This window comes from Narcine bancroftii, chromosome 1 (assembly GCF_036971445.1).
Source record: "Narcine bancroftii isolate sNarBan1 chromosome 1, sNarBan1.hap1, whole genome shotgun sequence".
Lineage (NCBI taxonomy): Eukaryota > Metazoa > Chordata > Chondrichthyes > Torpediniformes > Narcinidae > Narcine > Narcine bancroftii.
In genome coordinates this window covers 277,591,330-277,610,957 of record NC_091469.1, presented here as the reverse complement: position 1 = coordinate 277,610,957, position 19,628 = coordinate 277,591,330, and the positions used below count along the sequence as shown (strand labels likewise).

Sequence of the window (19,628 nt, the reverse complement as noted above, 5' to 3'; positions counted from 1 at the left end):
AGTGAAAATCCGTAAGCCGTGGGTCAAATCCAGTGCTGTTCTTCTGTGGCCACACCTATCAGTTAATGTGTGACTAACTTGCATCATTTTATTCTGCAGGAAAGTGGAAGATTCTGTCCTTCAAAAGAAAAGTTGTTTTTGTCATGTCATTAATACAGATATGTGAATAAGTATCGATTTTATGATAAAAAATATCTACGTCTAAATAGTCTTATTCTGACTCTTTCCTTCATCCCAAGAAGAGTACACTGGATATTCTGCATTTGTGTTATAATCTTGCGTGATAAAGACCATTTAGGGGGTTGCACACATTTCCTCTATTCTTGACTATTCTAGTTGTCCGTTTACCTGTCTGGGAGCATTATGTGAGCAGAAAAGCTTTTCATTCTAAATGCCACTTTAGCCACTGCATGTGAAATTTCATAAATTATGGAGAGGAGCAAAGTTTCTGAGATCAAATGGAAGAAAAAAAAATCAGCTGTTTAAATGAAAATGTGTGATGCATGCCTTTATATTTAGTCCAAATGCATGCCTATTGGTAAAATGACAAGACCAAAAAGGCATGATGATGAATAATCATGAATTTTGAGATTAGCTGTTGAAATGGTGACAAATAACGCAATCTTAAATTTTAAACTGTCCATAAATTTTTGATTATCAGGACAGTTCAACTAATTGAAGTCATGTCAGTAATATGAATATGTAAATAAGTATCAATTTTATGACAAAACTACTACAAATAGTCTTATTCTGACTCCTCCATCCCAAGAAGAGTACACCTCTTCTCGATATTCTGCAATTGTCTTCGAATCTTGCGTGATAAAGACCATTTTGGGGGTTGAAAACTGCAGCGGTGCTAGCAAACACAATATAAATTAATAATGAGCACCTTCAACAATGAGTTGAATTTTGGAATCCAGGATCATGAGGAACACAAAGTGAAGCATGACGATCAGATGACTTCTTTGTCATTTGTTTTATTGTAGCTCTGCTGCTATGGTTAAAACTGCAGAACTTGCCTCTAGTTGTTGATGCTTTTCTTGAATGTCATCTGCTGCTGTTCTTCATAGGATAAAGGATGCTGCCTGCAAGGCCAGTTTTATTGCCCATCTTAATTTGAAGGTGATGATGTTGCCTTGAGTTGTTGTGCCTTCAGATAGTATTCATGATGCTTGGTATTGAGTTTCAGGGTTCAGGCCGGGTGATAAAAGGAATGGGGGTTATCGTGCTGTCATGTGGGGAACTTGGTGGTGTTAATTCATTATTTTTGGTTGAGGTTATAGTTTAGGCAATGTGGATTGGCAATACAAATGAAACATTTGAGGACAAGATTTGTCAGAAGGTGTGACATTTGCCAAGGATACCCTGCTTCTGATGCACAAAGTGCCGGAAATTCTCAAGGTCAAAAGCATTCCGTGGAGAGTGAGAGAGGGACAATTAACATTTCAGGGCAATGACTGTTGATACTCTGTCTCTGGTAGATTTGATATTTGTGTGACAAATCCTGCTGAGTTTCTGGCTCATGTAAATTGCTTCTAGTGTTTTGGTAGTACAGTACAACGCTGATTATCTGAAATCGGATTCTCCAAAATCCTTGGTTATCCGGAAATTTTTTTTTTAAATTTGGATAAACGAGGATATCCGAAATACTCATTTTTCCAAAAAAATTTCGGAGCCTAACTGACTGGGGACGTTGGGCTCCTGGCGCCAGCAACAGTGGACCCTTGGGCTCTCAGCATGAATGGGGCCTTGGTGGGGAGGTGTCGGTCATTGGCAGTGGCCAGCATTTTTTTGGAGTGAAAATTAAGCATTATTTTAATGCTTAAAAAGCCTTCTTGTTTCTTGTTGTTAAACACTGTTACAAGTGATTTTTGTTTCTGGGCTGTTTTTTTTTAAAAAATGACCAGTTCTCCGAAAAAATTTTTTTAATCCGAATGGGCCCAATCCCGACCATTTCAGATAATTGGAGTTGTATTGCCATAGAATGTGAGGGGTAGGTGGTTAGATTCCCTTTAATTGGAGAAGGCCTGGTGCTTTTATGGCACAAATGGTATTCTGCATATAGCCCTGAGTTAGGTTTAATTGCATGCTTACATGGTATGCTTTATTTACTTGATAATATACTTTAAATTATATATTGTAACAGCACCTTTTGACCTGTTCTGTTGTGTTAACCATGTATGGATCTTATTTAAAAACTATAATGGGACACTTGTACCATAAAATTACTTTACAATGCTTATTTTGGATGAAATGAATAGTGCACACTCAACTTGAGTTTTATTTTCTGCTGACAGTACACTCTACCGTTGGAGCTGATAAGTCAACAGAACCTTACAGAGTGGATGGAAATACTGAAAACTGTTGTTGATAGGGATGTTCCGCCTGTAAGTTTTTAAAAAAAATTTTTGCATTTGTATCTTCATCTCAATTTTCCCGAGTATGTGAACTGCATCTTAAAGTGAAATTAAAATTGAAGCTTTTGGGACAAGAGTATTTAGATTTTAAAGTTTTGAAGTCATCCCAATCGAAGTTGAATTCTAATTTTGTGACAGGGTGAAATGATTTATTAAAATTGTAAAGAGCAATTTGAATAGAAATATTTTAATACTTTTATTCGCATGTAAAAAATGTGGTCTATCAGAATTAGTTTATAATGTGAAATTTTGAGTCACTGTGTTAACAAGTCTCGTGAAAGAGGAAAGCAACAATGTTTTTTCCCCTGGTGTATTTCATATGATATTTTAAATGGTATATTTTACATAGTTTTTCTGAAAATAGGCTACAATTACTTAAATTGGGTTTTACTGTCATAATTTATTTCTAAAGATTTATTTCATCAACAGTTGCAAAACTGAGCTTCACACTATGACATGTCATAGGGTTAAGTTTTGGGTTTTGCTGGGTCTGTTTGAGTTTCATTGGGTTTTTAATTATTGGCTTTGATTTTAAGGAAACTCTTCAAGTTGATGAAGATGATCGACCTGAACTTCCTTGGTGGAAATGCAAAAAATGGGCTCTGCACATCTTGGCCAGATTGTTTGAACGGTGAATTTTTTTTCTATGAATTGTGGTTTATGGAATAAGTTGAACTTTTTTTCTTTACCTAATACAGCACTTTAATCATTTTTTTTAAAAACAGTCTGGTTCTAACTGTTTATGCGAGCTGTGATATTAATTAACCTTAAGATTTCTATTATTCATGATTAATGAAACATTATTGAACTGTGGAGGGGGAGGACGTGGAGGGGGAGGACGTGGAGGGGGAGGACGTGGAGGGGGAGGACGTGGAGGGGGAGGACGTGGAGGGGGAGGACGTGGAGGGGGAGGACGTGGAGGGGGAGGACGTGGAGGGGGAGGACGTGGAGGGGGAGGACGTGGAGGGGGAGGACGTGGAGGGGGAGGACGTGGAGGGGGAGGACGTGGAGGGGGAGGACGTGGAGGGGGAGGACGTGGAGGGGGAGGACGTGGAGGGGGAGGACGTGGAGGGGGAGGACGTGGAGGGGGAGGACGTGGAGGGGGAGGACGTGGAGGGGGAGGACGTGGAGGGGGAGGACGTGGAGGGGGAGGACGTGGAGGGGGAGGACGTGGAGGGGGAGGACGTGGAGGGGGAGGACGTGGAGGGGGAGGACGTGGAGGGGGAGGACGTGGAGGGGGAGGACGTGGAGGGGGAGGACGTGGAGGGGGAGGACGTGGAGGGGGAGGACGTGGAGGGGGAGGACGTGGAGGGGGAGGACGTGGAGGGGGAGGACGTGGAGGGGGAGGACGTGGAGGGGGAGGACGTGGAGGGGGAGGACGTGGAGGGGGAGGACGTGGAGGGGGAGGACGTGGAGGGGGAGGACGTGGACCGGGAGGACGTGGACCGGGAGGACGTGGACCGGGAGGACGTGGACCGGGAGGACGTGGACCGGGAGGACGTGGACCGGGAGGACGTGGACCGGGAGGACGTGGACCGGGAGGACGTGGACCGGGAGGACGTGGACCGGGAGGACGTGGACCGGGAGGACGTGGACCGGGAGGACGTGGACCGGGAGGACGTGGACCTGTCCTCGGGCCTGCGCAAAGGAGCTTTTAGGTGGAGTGCAGTGCGCGCAGTACTGGCCCCACCCTTTACACCCATGGTTCGTGTGCCGTGGCTGAGCAAGCTGGGACGTGGCAGCGAGGTCCTTGGGTCGTAGGTGACAACTGACCCAAATCTCTCAATGCCAATTTTTCACAATTGAACCACACGACTGAAAAATTATCAAAAGTCAGAATTGGGCCTATCTTGGTCTTTTACTCACCAAACCCATGAAAAAGAACTCTTGGGAAAATATCTGAAAGATGCACATTTCAATGAGTAACTCCGGAAATATATTTGTATCCACTAGATATGGAAGTCCGGGTAATGTTTCCAAAGAATACAATGAATTTGCTGAAGTATTTCTCAAAGGTTATGCTGTCAGTATCCAGCAGGTATAGTGTTATTTCTACGCACTGTTTCTAATCATCTGACAACTCTTATTTTTGTCCTTTTTGAGAAATTATGCTTTGTCCTATGTTTTTGCCTTTGGATCACAGGGATAAATAGCTTGGTATTTTTCAAGCTTTATTTTGTAATAATTGGCAGAGAATCTATTCCCATAGCTTATTTATCTTCATCAAAACTCTTTCTTTCAATTAAATATTCTAACTGGTTTTTTTTTAAATAAATGGTTACTGATTAAGTTGACATCACTGCATGTCCCGCAAACCAATGTGATAATCTCTAGCAAAGTTGTTAAGGGTGAAATTTGACCGTGACACCAGGTAACCCCAGACTTTTTTCAAAATATTGCTACACTTACCAGGCCCTCTCAATGTCTTAAAAAATTGTATTTTTGAACTCCCTCTGGCCTTTCCTGAGTTTTCTGTCTTGATGGCTGTCAGAGCCATACTGCATCCTGTGCAGTTTGTGTTGACCATGTATGTAACTTCTGGGTTTTTTTTTCCCTACAAGATATTACTAAAATATGTGTTGTATATTTCTTTTATCAATATATCAGGTGCTGTTGAAAGTTTTGTATCAATACAAAGAGAAACAATACGTAGCTCCTCGTGTACTGCAGCAAACATTGAACTACATTAACCAAGGGATTGCTCATGCTGTTACTTGGAAGAATTTAAAGCCCCATATTCAGGTACATGTCATACTCTTGTAATTGGGTTCTGAATAGCTTATTATATTTAAATACGTTGTGACCATTTATTAGTAAAAATCGTTTGAGGGTAGTTTCATCTTTGAAAACACATACAGGGGACACCAGTGTGATGACTCTTTGGGTTACAGAAATTGACCTTTGCAGAATTCACAAATTGCTATCCAAAAATTTGCGATGGAGAACAAAATTAACTTGTACAGAATTTTGATAAATATAAATAAATGAACTTTTTATTTAAAAGCTCCAAAATTGCACTAAGAATAGCCCTTACCTGGTAATGTTCAGCTCTGTCTCATACTCATGAACCATGATTCCATACTACTTGGCCAAAGAACTAATAGGTAGAAACATGTATCCAGAATACTTTTGTGAGATGATGTTCTTCAATTACCAACTGAAGACATGGATATCTTGCCGGTTCTTTTCCTGATTGTCACTTACATTTTACCTGAAAGGGATTCTTCAGGAAGGCAGATGGTTTGTCCCAAGTTCTGATATCTTTGACATTTCCAGATCTATAACTAGGTTTGAGTTTTGCTGTTTCTGATTGGTGTTCAATTGCAATTGAATTTGACCCAGCTAGAAATTGAGCAGTAGTGAGACTGAACTGTTAAGATTTCTATTCAATTCATATCCTCACTTCCCACAACTTTCAAATCCATTTGTAGAGGCTAATTCTACTTTTTCACCAGTTTTTATTTTGAGTGTACCAGTAGAAACAGCAAAGAATTTTTGTATCATTCTGAGTTGAAGATTTGTAAAGCTGCTGTTTTAAATATTAAATTCTGAGGAGCAGAAATTTATTACAAATTTTGAAGAATACCAGATTGATCTTGTCTGAAGTGGTTAATACATTTTAAGAAAGACTTTAAATTTATAATAGTTCAGTGGTTAAAAATACAAATTAATGTACTGAATATGATTAGAGAGGGAATGAGTTTCTTATTTGATGATTGTGGGGAACAGAAATTATTTCCTGAGGTGAGGAATGGAAAGATGATCAGTTAAGGATTCTGTTATTAATCCTGGTAAATCTGGCAAATAATTTGAGAGTAATGGTTATTGCAGACTGATGGGTTATCATCACGTGTGTAAGATATTAAAAGATTTCAATACCTATTACATTCCAGCAAGAATCACCAGCTTGAGGAAAAGCAAACAATGAAATTAATTAATGTCCTGAACAACTGGTCTTTATTTTAATACATTAATTTAAACTATTTGTTGTTCATAGGGCATTATCCAGGATGTTGTCTTCCCCTTAATGTGTTACACAGATGCGGATGAGGAGCTCTGGCAAGAGGATCCATATGAGTATATTCGGATGAAGTTTGGTAGGAGGGCGCTGTTGATTTCACTTGTGGGAAAGCTAACTTAAAATTGAAATAACTTGTACAAAAATTAAAAACATTGTTTTTTGTATCAAATATCTGCAAGTTTCAGATTGACCAAGTTGGTACTGACATGATTTAATCTTCTATTGTTTTTATTCTACCACCCTCATCACCATAATTGGCTGTTGTATGGTTTCATTTGCAGTATTTAATTCATTGATATTTTTATCTGAATAAGCTTATTCATGATGAGCATAAGCCATGAATAGTGGTTGGATCTCATTCACATTTGTGGCAGAATTATTTACATTGCACAGGATATGTGTAATGAGATGTGTAAGCAGATTTTCAAGAACCCTTTACAATGAGGGAGAAAGAACACTTCAAGGGTATTTTATTGAAGTGTAATAAATAATATAACAATCATGCCCTTGTGCTCATCGAAGACTCTGGCTTTTGAGTGCTGGCTTGGAGAATCTGAGGTCCTTTGACACCAGTCGTGATTCCGATTCCAGGAGCTTGCTCACTATTCACACTTGTATCATCAGAGTCGGTGGTTAGAACTCAAGCTAATAAATTCTTGGCAAAATAAAGTCTTACATTGTTAATCAAACAAATCTCACTTGTCTCCAAAAACAAATTCATCTCGTAATACCACCTTCCTTTGTCTTGCATCTCCAAGTATTTTTTAAAACTTTATTTAAAGATTTTATCACAAGAATAAAGAGAAAAATTACATTTAAAGAAAAGATAAAAATAATAAAATTACAATACAACATTAGTAACCTAACTTAAATCTGCATCTCCAAGTTTTAAGGCCTCATGGACCTCATGACTTAAGACTTTGTTTTGCTCACTTTCCCAATTACATGCTGGCTCATTTTGAAGGCTATGAGCTTACAAATCAAAGTAAAATGTTATGTTCTTTACCCTTTGGTTACAACAGGGCTCCATTTTTTTTTTGTCTTCAGCTCCATGGTTCAGCCTGTGATCAGCTAACTTGTCTGGTCTGCATTACCATTCCCTGATCTTCATTCTCACCCTTTTTTCCCCACACATGCCACCCAATTTCCCAACCAAAACAAAATATTGAGACTTGTGTAGCAAGTACAGTTCATTGGAAATCTATTCAGCTGAGGTCTATTAAAGGTTTAAATTTTATTGTGTATTTTTTTTATTAATTCCAAGAATAGGTTGTTGCTAAGTTTTTTTTTTTAAAGGATGCCTTGTTTGATATAGTCTTGCAACTCTTCTGCCATTGTTATATTTAAAACTGTTTACAAACTAGCATTGTCTACTGGAGTTCATACTTGGGAATTTACTTGAATAGGCAAAATATAAATTATAAGTGTAATTCCAATTGAGTGGGTTATTTAATGTCTTTAAAAGCATTATCATGGCTGAATTTAAACATGCTCAGTGTGCATTTTGGGATCTAATTATAATTGAACTTATTTTTGATATAGATGTCTTTGAAGACTTCATCTCTCCAACAACAGCTGCTCAAACCTTATTGTACACAGCCTGCAGTAAGAGAAAAGAAGTTAGTATTTTGCTGTTGTCTTAAGTTGTTCTTGCCCCATGGTTTATAGCAGTCTCACTAAATGCCATAAATACTTACAAAGTAACTTCAAATCATATGGAAAATATTAGGATTTTTTTTTCTGTTGGATTGTAATAGTTGATTTCTACTTTGCTCATTGCTGCTTCAGTGTCAAGGAATTAGATGAAGCAGAATTTGTGTTGAGGAAAGTTTTCTGAAGTAAAATGAAGATGGCCCTACTAGATTCAACCTCCTTTTTAGACATGAGGTTGGGCAAGTGGTTGATGTGTCTTGGGACATGACCATAATTTCATTAGTTTCAAAATGGTAATGAATAATATAAGTCAGAGTCCTAACTTGGGGGCAAGGTTAATTTCTTTGTTATCAGAGAAGAAGTGGAGGCAGGAACAGTAACAACTTGAGGCATCTGGGCAGGTTCTTGGATGAGCAGGGCAGGTAAGTGAGATTAGTATTGATGGTGAGAATAGTTAATTTGGCTGAAGGATCTTTTTCTATGCTGCACAGCTCTGACTGACTGAATCACAGACCTTTTTCAAGCATGGTTCAATGTGGGGAATTATTGTTCAGGTTGAAAGAGATTATCAGTTGCTTCCATCTGAAGTAGCATTGGCCATTTTGGTGGGTAGCAACAGTTTTTTTGGAATGTGACTTATCAGAATAACTCAAAACATTTCTGTAGAGAAACAAATAAAAATAAATCCATGAGTCTTGAATTGTTGAATTCTGCCAAGAATGCACACCAAGGAATTGATAAATGTGCCTAATTAATGATGAATCTAATAGATTACAGAAACATGAGATGAAAGCAAATATATTTTTTTAAGAAAGTAGGGAAATCAACTGAGGGGTGTTAACTCTGGTCAAGGGCAATGCAGTTTATTAGAATTTCTATAAGTAATCATGGTTTGGGGCCTATGAATTTGAAGGGATTCCCTGACCTTTCAGGTATGCTAAATGGCATGTTTGGAAATGCTACAAATACTGGTTTGAAAATCTTATTGCTTCAAGATTTAGTTTCTGCTTTGAATTGAATGTATTGAACCAGCATAAAGGTAAAGGTTCCATTATTGTCACGTAATACTACATTTAAAGAATTTCATGCATGTTACATTCTAACTTTGTCTACCATAAGGAAGACAGTCACCACTTTGTCCAGCGCCCCTAACAGAAATGAGGCCCCAGCGAGGAACAAACTCATGACTCCTGGTTTACAAGACCAGTCCTCTAATCACTGCCTGCTATCGCTTTAAAATGTATTTATTCCCTTTGTTTTCATTCAATATTGCAATGCATAGACACGGATTTCATTGAAGGCTTTGGTTGAAGTATTAATCTTTTTATTATAATTCAGGTGTTGCAAAAAACAATGGGATTCTGTTACCAGATACTTACAGAACCAACAGTTGATCCACGGAAGAAAGATGGAGCTTTACATATGATTGGTTCCCTAGCAGAAGTACTACTAAAGGTGATTAATATCTTTGGCTTGGCTTTGCGGACGAAGATTAATGGAGGGGGTAAATGTCCACGTCAGCTGCAGGCTCGTTTGTGGCTGACAAGTCCGATGCGGGACAGGCAGACACGGTTGCAGCGGTTGCAGGGGAAAATTGGTTGGTTGGGGTTGGGTGTTGGGTTTTTCCTCCTTTGCATTTTGTCAGTGAGGTGGGCTCTGCGGTCTTCTTCAAAGGAGGTTGCTGCCCGCCAAACTGAGGCGCCAAGATGCACGGTTTGAGGCGATATCAGCCCACTGGCGGTGGTCAATGTGGCAGGCACCAAGAGATTTCTTTAGGCAGTCCTTGTACCTCTTCTTTGGTGCACCTCTGACACGATGGCCAGTGGAGAGCTCGCCATATAACACGATCTTGGGAAGGCGATGGTCCTCCATTCTGGAGACGTGACCCACCCAGCGCAGCTGGATCTTCAGCAGCGTGGACTCGATGCTGTCGACCTCTGCCATCTCGAGTACTTCGACGTTAGGGATGAAAGCGCTCCAATGGATGTTGAGGATGGAGCGGAGACAACGCTGGTGGAAGCGTTCTAGGAGCCGTAGGTGATGCCGGTAGAGGACCCATTAATATGCCACTATAAAGAGGTTCTTGTTTGGATAGTTTTCTGCACTACATACATGATGTATTATCAGAAAATGCAAGCACAGTTTTGCAGAATGTTGTAATGGCAACCGTTGAAGACCAGTGCATTCATGTTTCTGATCTCTTTCCATGTCACAAATCAAGCAATCTTGGTATTCTTTTGGGGGGTGGGAAGGAGGCAAATACTGTAGATATAATCTTTTGTTGGATTTAAATGAATAAACCAAAGAGCTGCCTGATCAAGTCCTCATTGGATGACTCTTGCTTGATTCCAAAAAAAAAATATTTTTTATGGCAGGTAATGGTTTCTGGAAATTTAAATAATACAATCTGGTTTTAAAATGTTCACTTATTTTTCTGTGTTTGGTCCATGGTCTGAATTTCAAACGTTTAATCTGCCTTGTCTGTTTGCCTCCTGAAACAGAAAAAGATTTACAAAGATCAGATGGAATTCATGTTGCAGAATCATGTCTTTCCCTTGTTCAACAGTGAGCTCGGGTACATGAGAGCAAGGGTAAGCTGCTCAAATGTTACTCATTTCTTCCCATTTGTAATTGCACTAAAGCCAACATTAGTTTAGCATGGTAGCTGTTGTTTCCATGAAGTGTGTGATTGTTGAATTGAGAATCAAAGGTAGACGAATAATGAGTCAAAACAATTATCAGAATTACAGCCTCAAAAAAAATGCTAACATTATTGCTTGGTGTTCTCAAAATTCATTTATTGTTGAAACTTTTTGAGATTTACAAAAATAAATTATTTGTTGCTTTTTAAATTTTATTTTCTTTCAAACGTCAAGATAGCAAATTCCAAATAACATTATTTGGCATAAATATTACAATTCAGCAGCGTTGAAGTACAACATTTGGAATTTGGCAGCCACTCTTTTTTTAATATCCTGGACAAAGAGCTCCTGTTATCTGGTTAGTGGATCACTGGGCTTTGAAAGCAGTAGATTCAGAGATTCTTGTTGATTCCAAGACAAGATTTTAAAAAAACCTTCCAGTTCTTCTCAGCCAAATAGTTTTTTTTATATAACTGCTCATTGGGATCAGAAGCATGACGCATGGAAAAAGTGCTGGAATAATAGTCAAGGCACAAAATAAATTGGGAATGTTCTATTCGAGAAGAAAGTAAATAGTCAATTTTGCTTTAAGGCTAGCTTTACCTGAGATTCTTCGCGTGTGCAGCAAAAGCAAATTATATTTGAGAATGTACACGTTAAACAGTTTAATTTGTGCACACCCACCATTTCACAATCATAGATTAAGGTCTTTTGGATAGAGTAAGTGCAAGCATGACAGGGCTGTTTTATATGTTCATTCTTCCCTGTGAACATATCTGGCATGAAAATATCACCAGTGTGAGACTCATCTTCAGGCTTTTGTATTCTTGGTGTGCAGTATTTGGAAATCATGGATTGTTTAATGTTTCTTTAGTGTTCTTTTCTCTTCATTGTCTATTTTGACTTCTGTAACTGTATTGTCCTGAATTAGTTTGCACTGTCTGTCATTTTTGTTTCATTGGTTAAAGAGGTACCCTATTAAATAGTCTGCATGTTTAAGTACTTGATAAAAAATTTGCAGCACTGTTACCAGGTTTTACTTTTTGCAACTTTGAGGACAAACATTTTGTTCTGCTTTCTTTTTCAAATCGTGGGTTATGTATTTTTCTTCTCAACCCCAGATATGATCACCATGACTACTTCATGGTTTCTATTGGAAAATTACTGTTTACATGATCAGGAAATCTAATTAGAATCAGCATTTTCCATTTTTAATTAAATACAGTTAAGCGGTTGATGCCTTCACACTCGTAAAAACATGTCATTATGTTATTTTAGGCTTGTTGGGTCCTCCATTATTTTTGTGAGGTTAAGTTTAAGAATGACCAGAATCTTCAAACTGCACTGGAGCTGACCCGAAGATGCCTGATTGAAGATAAAGAAATGCCTGTAAAAGTGGAAGCAGCAATTGCTCTTCAGGTTCTCATCAGTAATCAGGAGAAAGGTAATAAAAGCCAATGTGAAACAATATTTGTTGTTTAATCTTCCTTTGAATTTAATATTATGAGAAGGAAGATCTATTTTTGAATTTTTATAAAATACTATTTTCCCAGATAAACACCAAGTTCAATGCTTTCTAATTGTCCCCAGTTTTAACTTCAAATAGTAAGTTAATACCGTCAGAAGTGATTTACTCTTGTGCTTCAATTAATTGATGAATTTACAATTCATTGAACCTTGCTAGTTGGAAATTGAAAAGTTCTTGTGTAAACTGTATTTAAAATACTGTATTATCAATCAGCTGTGAAGTACTTCAACATTTTGAGAATGTTAGAAATGCAATTAAAATGTTACTTCCCCTCTCCTTTAGCTGTAAGGAAAGGTCATCTTACCTGACCTGCTTTGAAATAAACCCAGATAGGATGTGAAATGGGAGCCTCCCCAAATCTGCCCCTTTTCTGTCAGGCTGAGTAGGTTAAATTGCTTATTGTATTCAGTGACCTGATTCATTATGGTGCAGATCTTTTCTAGATTGTTACATTTTGATACATGCAGAAAGCCAAATATTGAACTGATGAAGAACATGTGAGCATTGAAGCGAGGGTTTCTTGTCAAGAATATTTGCGAATGAATCATCCGCAAAGAAAACTGCTTGCATTATAAATCTACTGCTCGGTTGTTTAAACTAGCTTGCATCATCTTTCTCTGGGGTGGGGAAGTGTATATATTAAAAAAAAAATGCAAATCTTCATCTTTAATTGTCAAATCATTATTTGTAGAAGAGCTAACCTACAATTTGGTTCCTTCACAGCCAAGGAATACATCAAACCTTTTATTAGACCTGTGATGCAGGCCTTGTTGCATATTGTGAGAGAGACTGAGAATGATGACTTGACCAATGTGATTCAGAAAATGATTTGTGAATATAGTGAAGAGGTAACCCCTATTGCGGTGGAAATGACCCAGCATTTGGTAAGTAATTTGTTGAGCTCCTGAATGAAAATGACTATCATCATTTTGTGTCCTGTAAGTGCCCAGTTCTATTCATTATTTTGTATAACCCTAGTTACACAAGCCAATTGTTTGGCTGTGGCTATAAAACTGAGCAGGCAATTTATTTAAAATGTTAATTTAATAAAAATGTAATTGGATGAGAACATTTTCTCTTCTAGGCAATGACCTTTAATCAAGTCATTCAGACTGGCCCAGATGAAGAGGGCAGTGATGATAAGGCAGTAACTGCAATGGGCATCCTTAATACCATTGATACTCTCCTAAGTGTCGTGGAGGACCACAAGGAGGTTAGTTCTTCAGGTGGTTTTATTGGAATATTTAACTTTTGACACCTTGTGTACTTGTGCAGTTTCTGTTTTGAGTGGGGTGTTTGCTCCCTGATGTGTAGTTTCAATTATGTTCATGTGTCAATGAACCAAACTAGTAGGATTTTAAAAATTTGCTTTTTTTTTGGTTCAGATTACACAGCAGTTGGAAGGCATCTGTTTGCAGGTTATTGGAACAGTCTTGCAGCAGCATGTGTTGGGTATGTAATCCCTTTGTCAGTGGTAGTACATTTCAAAAGGTCATACATTTGTGTAATGCTGAGTTCTTTAATTTCCAGAATTTTATGAAGAAATTTTATCTTTGGCACATAGTTTAACTTGTCAACAAGTCTCACAACAGATGTGGCAGCTTCTGCCACTTGTGTTTGAGGTATTTCAGCAAGATGGTTTTGACTATTATACGGGTAAGAAAAACACTGCTCTTATTTGTCACTTGCACGAGGGTTCAGCTGTTCAAATAAAAAAATGATTGCTACGAGTTCCAAGTATTTGGTGGTCCAATAATTTGTAACAGTTGATGATTAGTCAAATGAGTTGCTTTTTCTGAATTGAGGGGAATTTTAAAAAAGGGTAAATTTTTCCTAGGATTTACTGTTGTCAAACTGAACTTTACAGAGGAAGGTGGTCAGTCTCTTGTGAAAAGCTAGTTTTCCATGGGTTTGCTGGTAGGGTTACTAACAAGTATTTCTAATTTTACCCACTCTTATTGGCTGTATAAATTTTCCAGTTCATGTTTTCAGTTTGTGTTTCTTCCCACCTGCAACATGCTTTTGAATTTGGATAATGCAGATGAGTAATTTTGGTAGGTGTCTGATGCTCTTTCCCAAATGGGGATGTTACGTCAGCATTTCAACAGCAATTTAAGTCAGTGGCTCTCAAACTAAGGGACCTGGAAATGGTTTTCCAAAAATAACTCAAATACAACTTTGTGTTTTATCTGAACAGTAATGACAGTAAAATTTTATAAATCTAATTTCATTCAAGCTTAAAATAGTTAATAGAATCATGAAGCCAATAAGTGAAAACCAAATGAATTCAGGGCTGTTCAACCTGCTCTGCTTTTATGGAATTGTTGATTTTCTCACTTTCCATTTCCTTCGGTCTGTTAATGTTCCTTTTGAAACAGCATGTCAAACGAGAGGAAAAGCATTAATGAATGTGAGCAAAATTAATTGTTTGAAGCTTTTCTATACTTTCAGATATGATGCCTCTATTGCACAATTATATAACAGTGGACACTGATACGCTATTGTCTGACACCAAATACTTGGAACTGATTTACAGTATGTGTAAAAAGGTGAGTCAGTTTGTAAAATTTTGTAACTTTCTGTGGAAATACACCATGGAAACGGGCTATTAGAAGGACAGTTCGTCTTGTATTAACTGACCACAATATATCCTTTCAGCTCTTTTTCTCCTTCATCTATTTGGTTTAAGTTTGAACATAACTGCTGTCTTGACCATTAAGCCCAAAACGTGTCCAAGATATTTTTATGTCTCCAGGCCAAGTAAATATAGCCTTTCAATCTTCACATTTCAACTTGAAAACAACCCATTTTGATTCTCTTTTACATTTGACAAGATTGCACTGTATTTGGCTTTTAGATGGACTAGTTAAAAAATTTAAAGTAGTAGCAAGTTTGTATGGTTTCCTGAAGCCTTCATGACCTTGCTGTAATTTTATACAGAATTTCAATAGACATCTTAAGGATTCATTTTGGCTCAACATTATTGGTCTTAGTAAGTTTGGGTTCATTTATTTCTTCACTTCCAATATCAAGAAATAAAGCAATAAACTTGCTTTATTTTAATGTACATTTAGCTTTAATGCAACAAATTTATTGCCTCTTATTTCCATAGAATTTTTAATATGGTGATGTTCTTTGAAACTTGCTTTTGCCTTCAAATTAATTTAATTATATTGTTCATATATTTGGTGCAGACATGGTTGGCTTCGCCATCATTTCTTGCCTGCTCCAATTCATCTTTTGAACTGATTGGCCTGTTATGTAATTTCAGAGAGCTGCTTTATTGTTCACTTATTAATACTAGCAATTTCATTTTTGATTTTAAATTTTAGTACCTCGGTTTTTGATATACAAGTAACACAACAAATTCCCAATTTCTTTTTGCTCACCAATTTTGCTCACATCCCCTAATTCTGTTTACCTTTGACTGTGTGCCCACTGCATTCTCAACCCCACCACATGGTCTGTGACTGACCTGTATAATTGAGGTTTGTTAAGATAAAATCTTGTCTTGATTAAAGACATCATATTTTTTTTTGTCACAGATATTTTTCTAGTGAACATTTATAATTTCATAGATTATAATCTTGTTTGAACATTGTGATGCACTATACAAATTAGTGCCCTCAAATGTAGCCCATTAAAGCTCTGCATTTTCTGTTGGATTACTCTGTAAGGATGATAGAGTATTTTACTTTTTAAATTTTTCGTCTTGTCCCTTTAAGTTTTGCCTTTTAATATTATTTTCAGGCTCAATTTTTGTTTTCTTTATTGTATTTGTTTTATTGTTAGATTTCAGTTGTAATTGGTTTTGCATCTGATTATTGGTTATAGCATTCTAAAACTTTTTTATGGGATCTGAATAATGTTTCCTTAAAATATGCCTGTTGAAAGTCTTTATTAAAAAAAATAATTTTTTTAAAAGAGAATCACAAAAACTCCTGATGCAAAAGTCTTGAACAAGTCCGAGCTGCTGGAGGAATTCTGCCAGTCAGGAGCATCTATGGGTAGAAAGGGTCAATCAACATTTTGAGACACCTGTGGCTCATTGATTGATCAATTATTATTTTTAGTTCTGTTTTTAACTGGAGTTCCTTGTGCCATTCTCTCTTTACTGTCTCATTATATTTCAGAATCATTTCTAATAATATCTAATGTAGTTTTCCTTGCTAATTTTAACTGGAGCTCCTTGCGCCAGTTTCTCTTGCACACTGTCTCATTATATTTCAGACTTGTTCCTAATACTATCTAATTAATTTGGAGCTACAGCTTGGTGATAGGCACTTCCAGCCCATGAGTGTGCACTGCTGAAACACACCGGGTGACCAATGAACCTATTAACCCATACGTCTTTGGAATGTGGGAGGAGCCCCATGCAGGGACCGTGGCAAATTAGAACCTGGGTCACTGACGCTGTAACAGCATTGCACTAACTGTTACACTAACCATCATCCTAACCACTAACTGCCACACCAACCACTCTCCCTTTCCTGTCTCCCTTTGCACAAGCATGATAAATTCTTAACTCCCCCCTTATCATATCCACAATACCTTTTGTTGGTCTGGGTTCCTGCCCCAGGCCACCATTGTCTGATTTCTGAGACTTTCTACTTCTGGCCCATTCTGCTTATTCCTTGAAGGGCTCAGACCTGAAATGTCGGCAGTATATCTTTGCTTTTTATGGACACTGAAAAAGACCAGCTGAGTTCCTTCAGCATTTCAATCATTTTATCAGGAGGCAAACATTTCAGGAACCCTGTCAATTTCATGGCACTAATTCTGTCATTGTTTTTCTGCTTTTTTTCCAGGTATTAACAGGGGATGCAGGAGAAGATGCAGAATGTCATGCAGCTAAATTGCTTGAAGTCATTATTCTACAATGCAAAGGGCGTGGTATTGATCAGGTTTGTACAGAAAAAAATGATAGAAGTGAATCTCGATGACCCTCCAACATGTTGGACAACAAATTTATATTCCACTACAGGTTGAACCTCCTTAATCCAGCGATGTTGAGACCTGGGCATTACTGGCTGTCAAAGGACCAGCAGGTGCCTTGATCAGACACATTTTCTGAGCTAAAAGGATCAAATATATCACAAATTAACTCCCGGTTAGTGTAGTGGTGAGTCCAACACCTTTTACAGTGCCAGCGATGGATACTGGGGTTTGAATCCCATGCTGTCCATAAGGAGTTTGTATCAACGGCAACAGATTCAAAATGTGGTGGATTACGGGAGTTGCTGGACCACAGAATGCCGGATAATCGAGGTTCAATCTGTTGTGTTATTTTGATTGAAATAACAGTGGCAATCACATTTGTTTGTTTTGCTTCAGTGGTATCTGCTATCTCTGAACAATGGATTTTTACAGCCATTTTGTAGTTTTATCAATAGCAGACTGAAGAAGTGTTATCAATGAATATCTGGATTAATTGAATAATAAAGCAAGTCAAACTATTTAAAATAGAAAAAACTGTCAATTTTTTTCTATTTGTATAAAAAGCATAAATCAAATTTAGAAGCCTGTTAAGCATTACCCAATAATAGTGTGTTGTAACCTTGTGACGGAGGTGTACACTATGAACAGCAGGGGATCAATGTTTTGTTTACATCTCCCAAGCCTGTGACTATCAATCTATGGGAGAGGGTGACAAATTGGAATTCTACTACCACCTAATTTTCCTCCCAAGTTTCTGACCAGGAAATGTATCATTCGTCCTTTACGGTGATAACAAAAATCTTAGAACTCTGCAGTTAGTGGCATTGTGAATTGCTTTGTGTTGTAGTTTGCAATTCAATGAAGCTAATTGTAGACAATGAATTTCCTTTTGAGGGAAATTGGAGGATGAGCATTAAATCTGAATTTGCCAATTTCTCTCACGCAGTTTTTTTTTAAATTTTTCTAGTGCATACCTCTGTTTGTTGAAGCTGCACTCGAGAGGCTGACGAGAGAAGTGAAAACCAGTGAACTAAGAACAATGTGTTTGCAAGTTGCCATTGCTGCTTTATACTACAATCCACACCTGTTGTTGAGTACCTTGGAAAACCTCCACTTTCCCAACAATACTGAGCCAATCACCACACAATTTGTTAATCAGTGGCTCAATGATGTTGACTGCTTTTTAGGGTAAGGCTTTAGAGAAATTCAGACTGGTGTGTGGTTTGTTTTCTAATGAAGCTATTAAAGTTAAGAAAATTACACACTGTAGCTTGATATTTTCACATTGAGTTTTATTAAGACATGGAGGGTTTTGAGAAGGTACAGACTGTAAAGAAATCTGAAAATTCGGCTCAGAAGCTGATGGCGATGAAAGGCGCTTGTATGGATTAGGACATGAATGGCAAACTCTGGTAATCCCAAGATACAATGTGTCGGGGTACACAGAGGTGCATGGAACAAGAACATCTTGAGATACTGCAATAGTCATGATACCAACAACAGGTGAACTGAAGCAGGGACTGTTGGCTAATATTGAGGCAGTAATGGACAATTTTATTATACCTTGTGATTTAAAAAGCTTGATCAGGAGAGGTTGTGAACAGACTTCAGTTGATAAACTGGGGGATAAGTAACATATCCAGGTCATTGGGGAGTTGGACATGACGCAATAGGGAGCAATCACCTTGGGTCAAGATTACATTGCAGAAGAGGATTTGGAATAAAGTTTGAAAAATGAAGTAGTTAAGGAAAAAGAACCAAACAGTGCTGACTACAACCTTTGAAAGGGCTGACGACCCTGAGATATCTGTCTCTTGAGGGCAAAATCAGAGCATCATTCAAGTGTGTGAATCCTTGCAAGGCATCAGGCCCTGACGGCATGCCTGGTAGGGCACTGAAAATCTGCGCCAATCAACTAGCCAGAGTGTTCGCAGACATTTTCAACCTCTCATTGCGGCAGACAGAGGTGTCCACCTGCTTCAAGTCATCAAGGTACCCAAGAAGAGCAGTGTGAACTGCTTCAATGACCACCACCCAGTCGCACTATCTTCTACTGTGGTTAAATGCTTTAAGAGGCTGGTCATGGCCAAAATTAACATGTACCTAAGCAAAGATCTGGACCCAATGGAATTCACCTATTGTCACAATCACTCCACTCAGCTCTGGTTCACCTCGAAAACAGCAATTTGTATATATGAATGCTCTTTATCGACTACAGCTTGGCCTTCGGTACCATTATTCGCTCAGTACTGGTCAAGAAGCTACAAATTCTAGGCCTCTGTACCCCCTCTGCAAATGGATCCTTGATTTTCTCATCAGAAGACAACAGTCAGTACGAATTGGAAACAATGTCTCCTCCACACTGATTATCAACACAGGCGCACCCCAAGGATTTGTACTTAGCCCACTGCTCTACTAGTTATACACCC

General features: G+C 38.1%; 1 protein-coding gene across 1 annotated transcript in view; it reads left to right on the top strand.

Moving 5' to 3' along the window:
- Nucleotides 1-19,628, top strand: part of ipo7 (importin 7) — a 55,314-nt gene that overhangs the window by 18,247 nt on the left and 17,439 nt on the right. The window contains exons 6-21 of the mRNA XM_069900264.1: nt 2,298-2,387; nt 2,954-3,048; nt 4,371-4,455; nt 5,025-5,159; nt 6,415-6,514; nt 7,981-8,057; nt 9,430-9,546; nt 10,593-10,682; nt 12,012-12,177; nt 12,985-13,145; nt 13,346-13,474; nt 13,647-13,713; nt 13,792-13,917; nt 14,713-14,810; nt 17,070-17,165; nt 18,167-18,387. Coding sequence (XP_069756365.1) covers nt 2,298-2,387; nt 2,954-3,048; nt 4,371-4,455; nt 5,025-5,159; nt 6,415-6,514; nt 7,981-8,057; nt 9,430-9,546; nt 10,593-10,682; nt 12,012-12,177; nt 12,985-13,145; nt 13,346-13,474; nt 13,647-13,713; nt 13,792-13,917; nt 14,713-14,810; nt 17,070-17,165; nt 18,167-18,387 — 1,853 coding nt within the window. The remainder of the gene's footprint in view (nt 1-2,297; nt 2,388-2,953; nt 3,049-4,370; nt 4,456-5,024; nt 5,160-6,414; nt 6,515-7,980; nt 8,058-9,429; nt 9,547-10,592; nt 10,683-12,011; nt 12,178-12,984; nt 13,146-13,345; nt 13,475-13,646; nt 13,714-13,791; nt 13,918-14,712; nt 14,811-17,069; nt 17,166-18,166; nt 18,388-19,628) is intronic.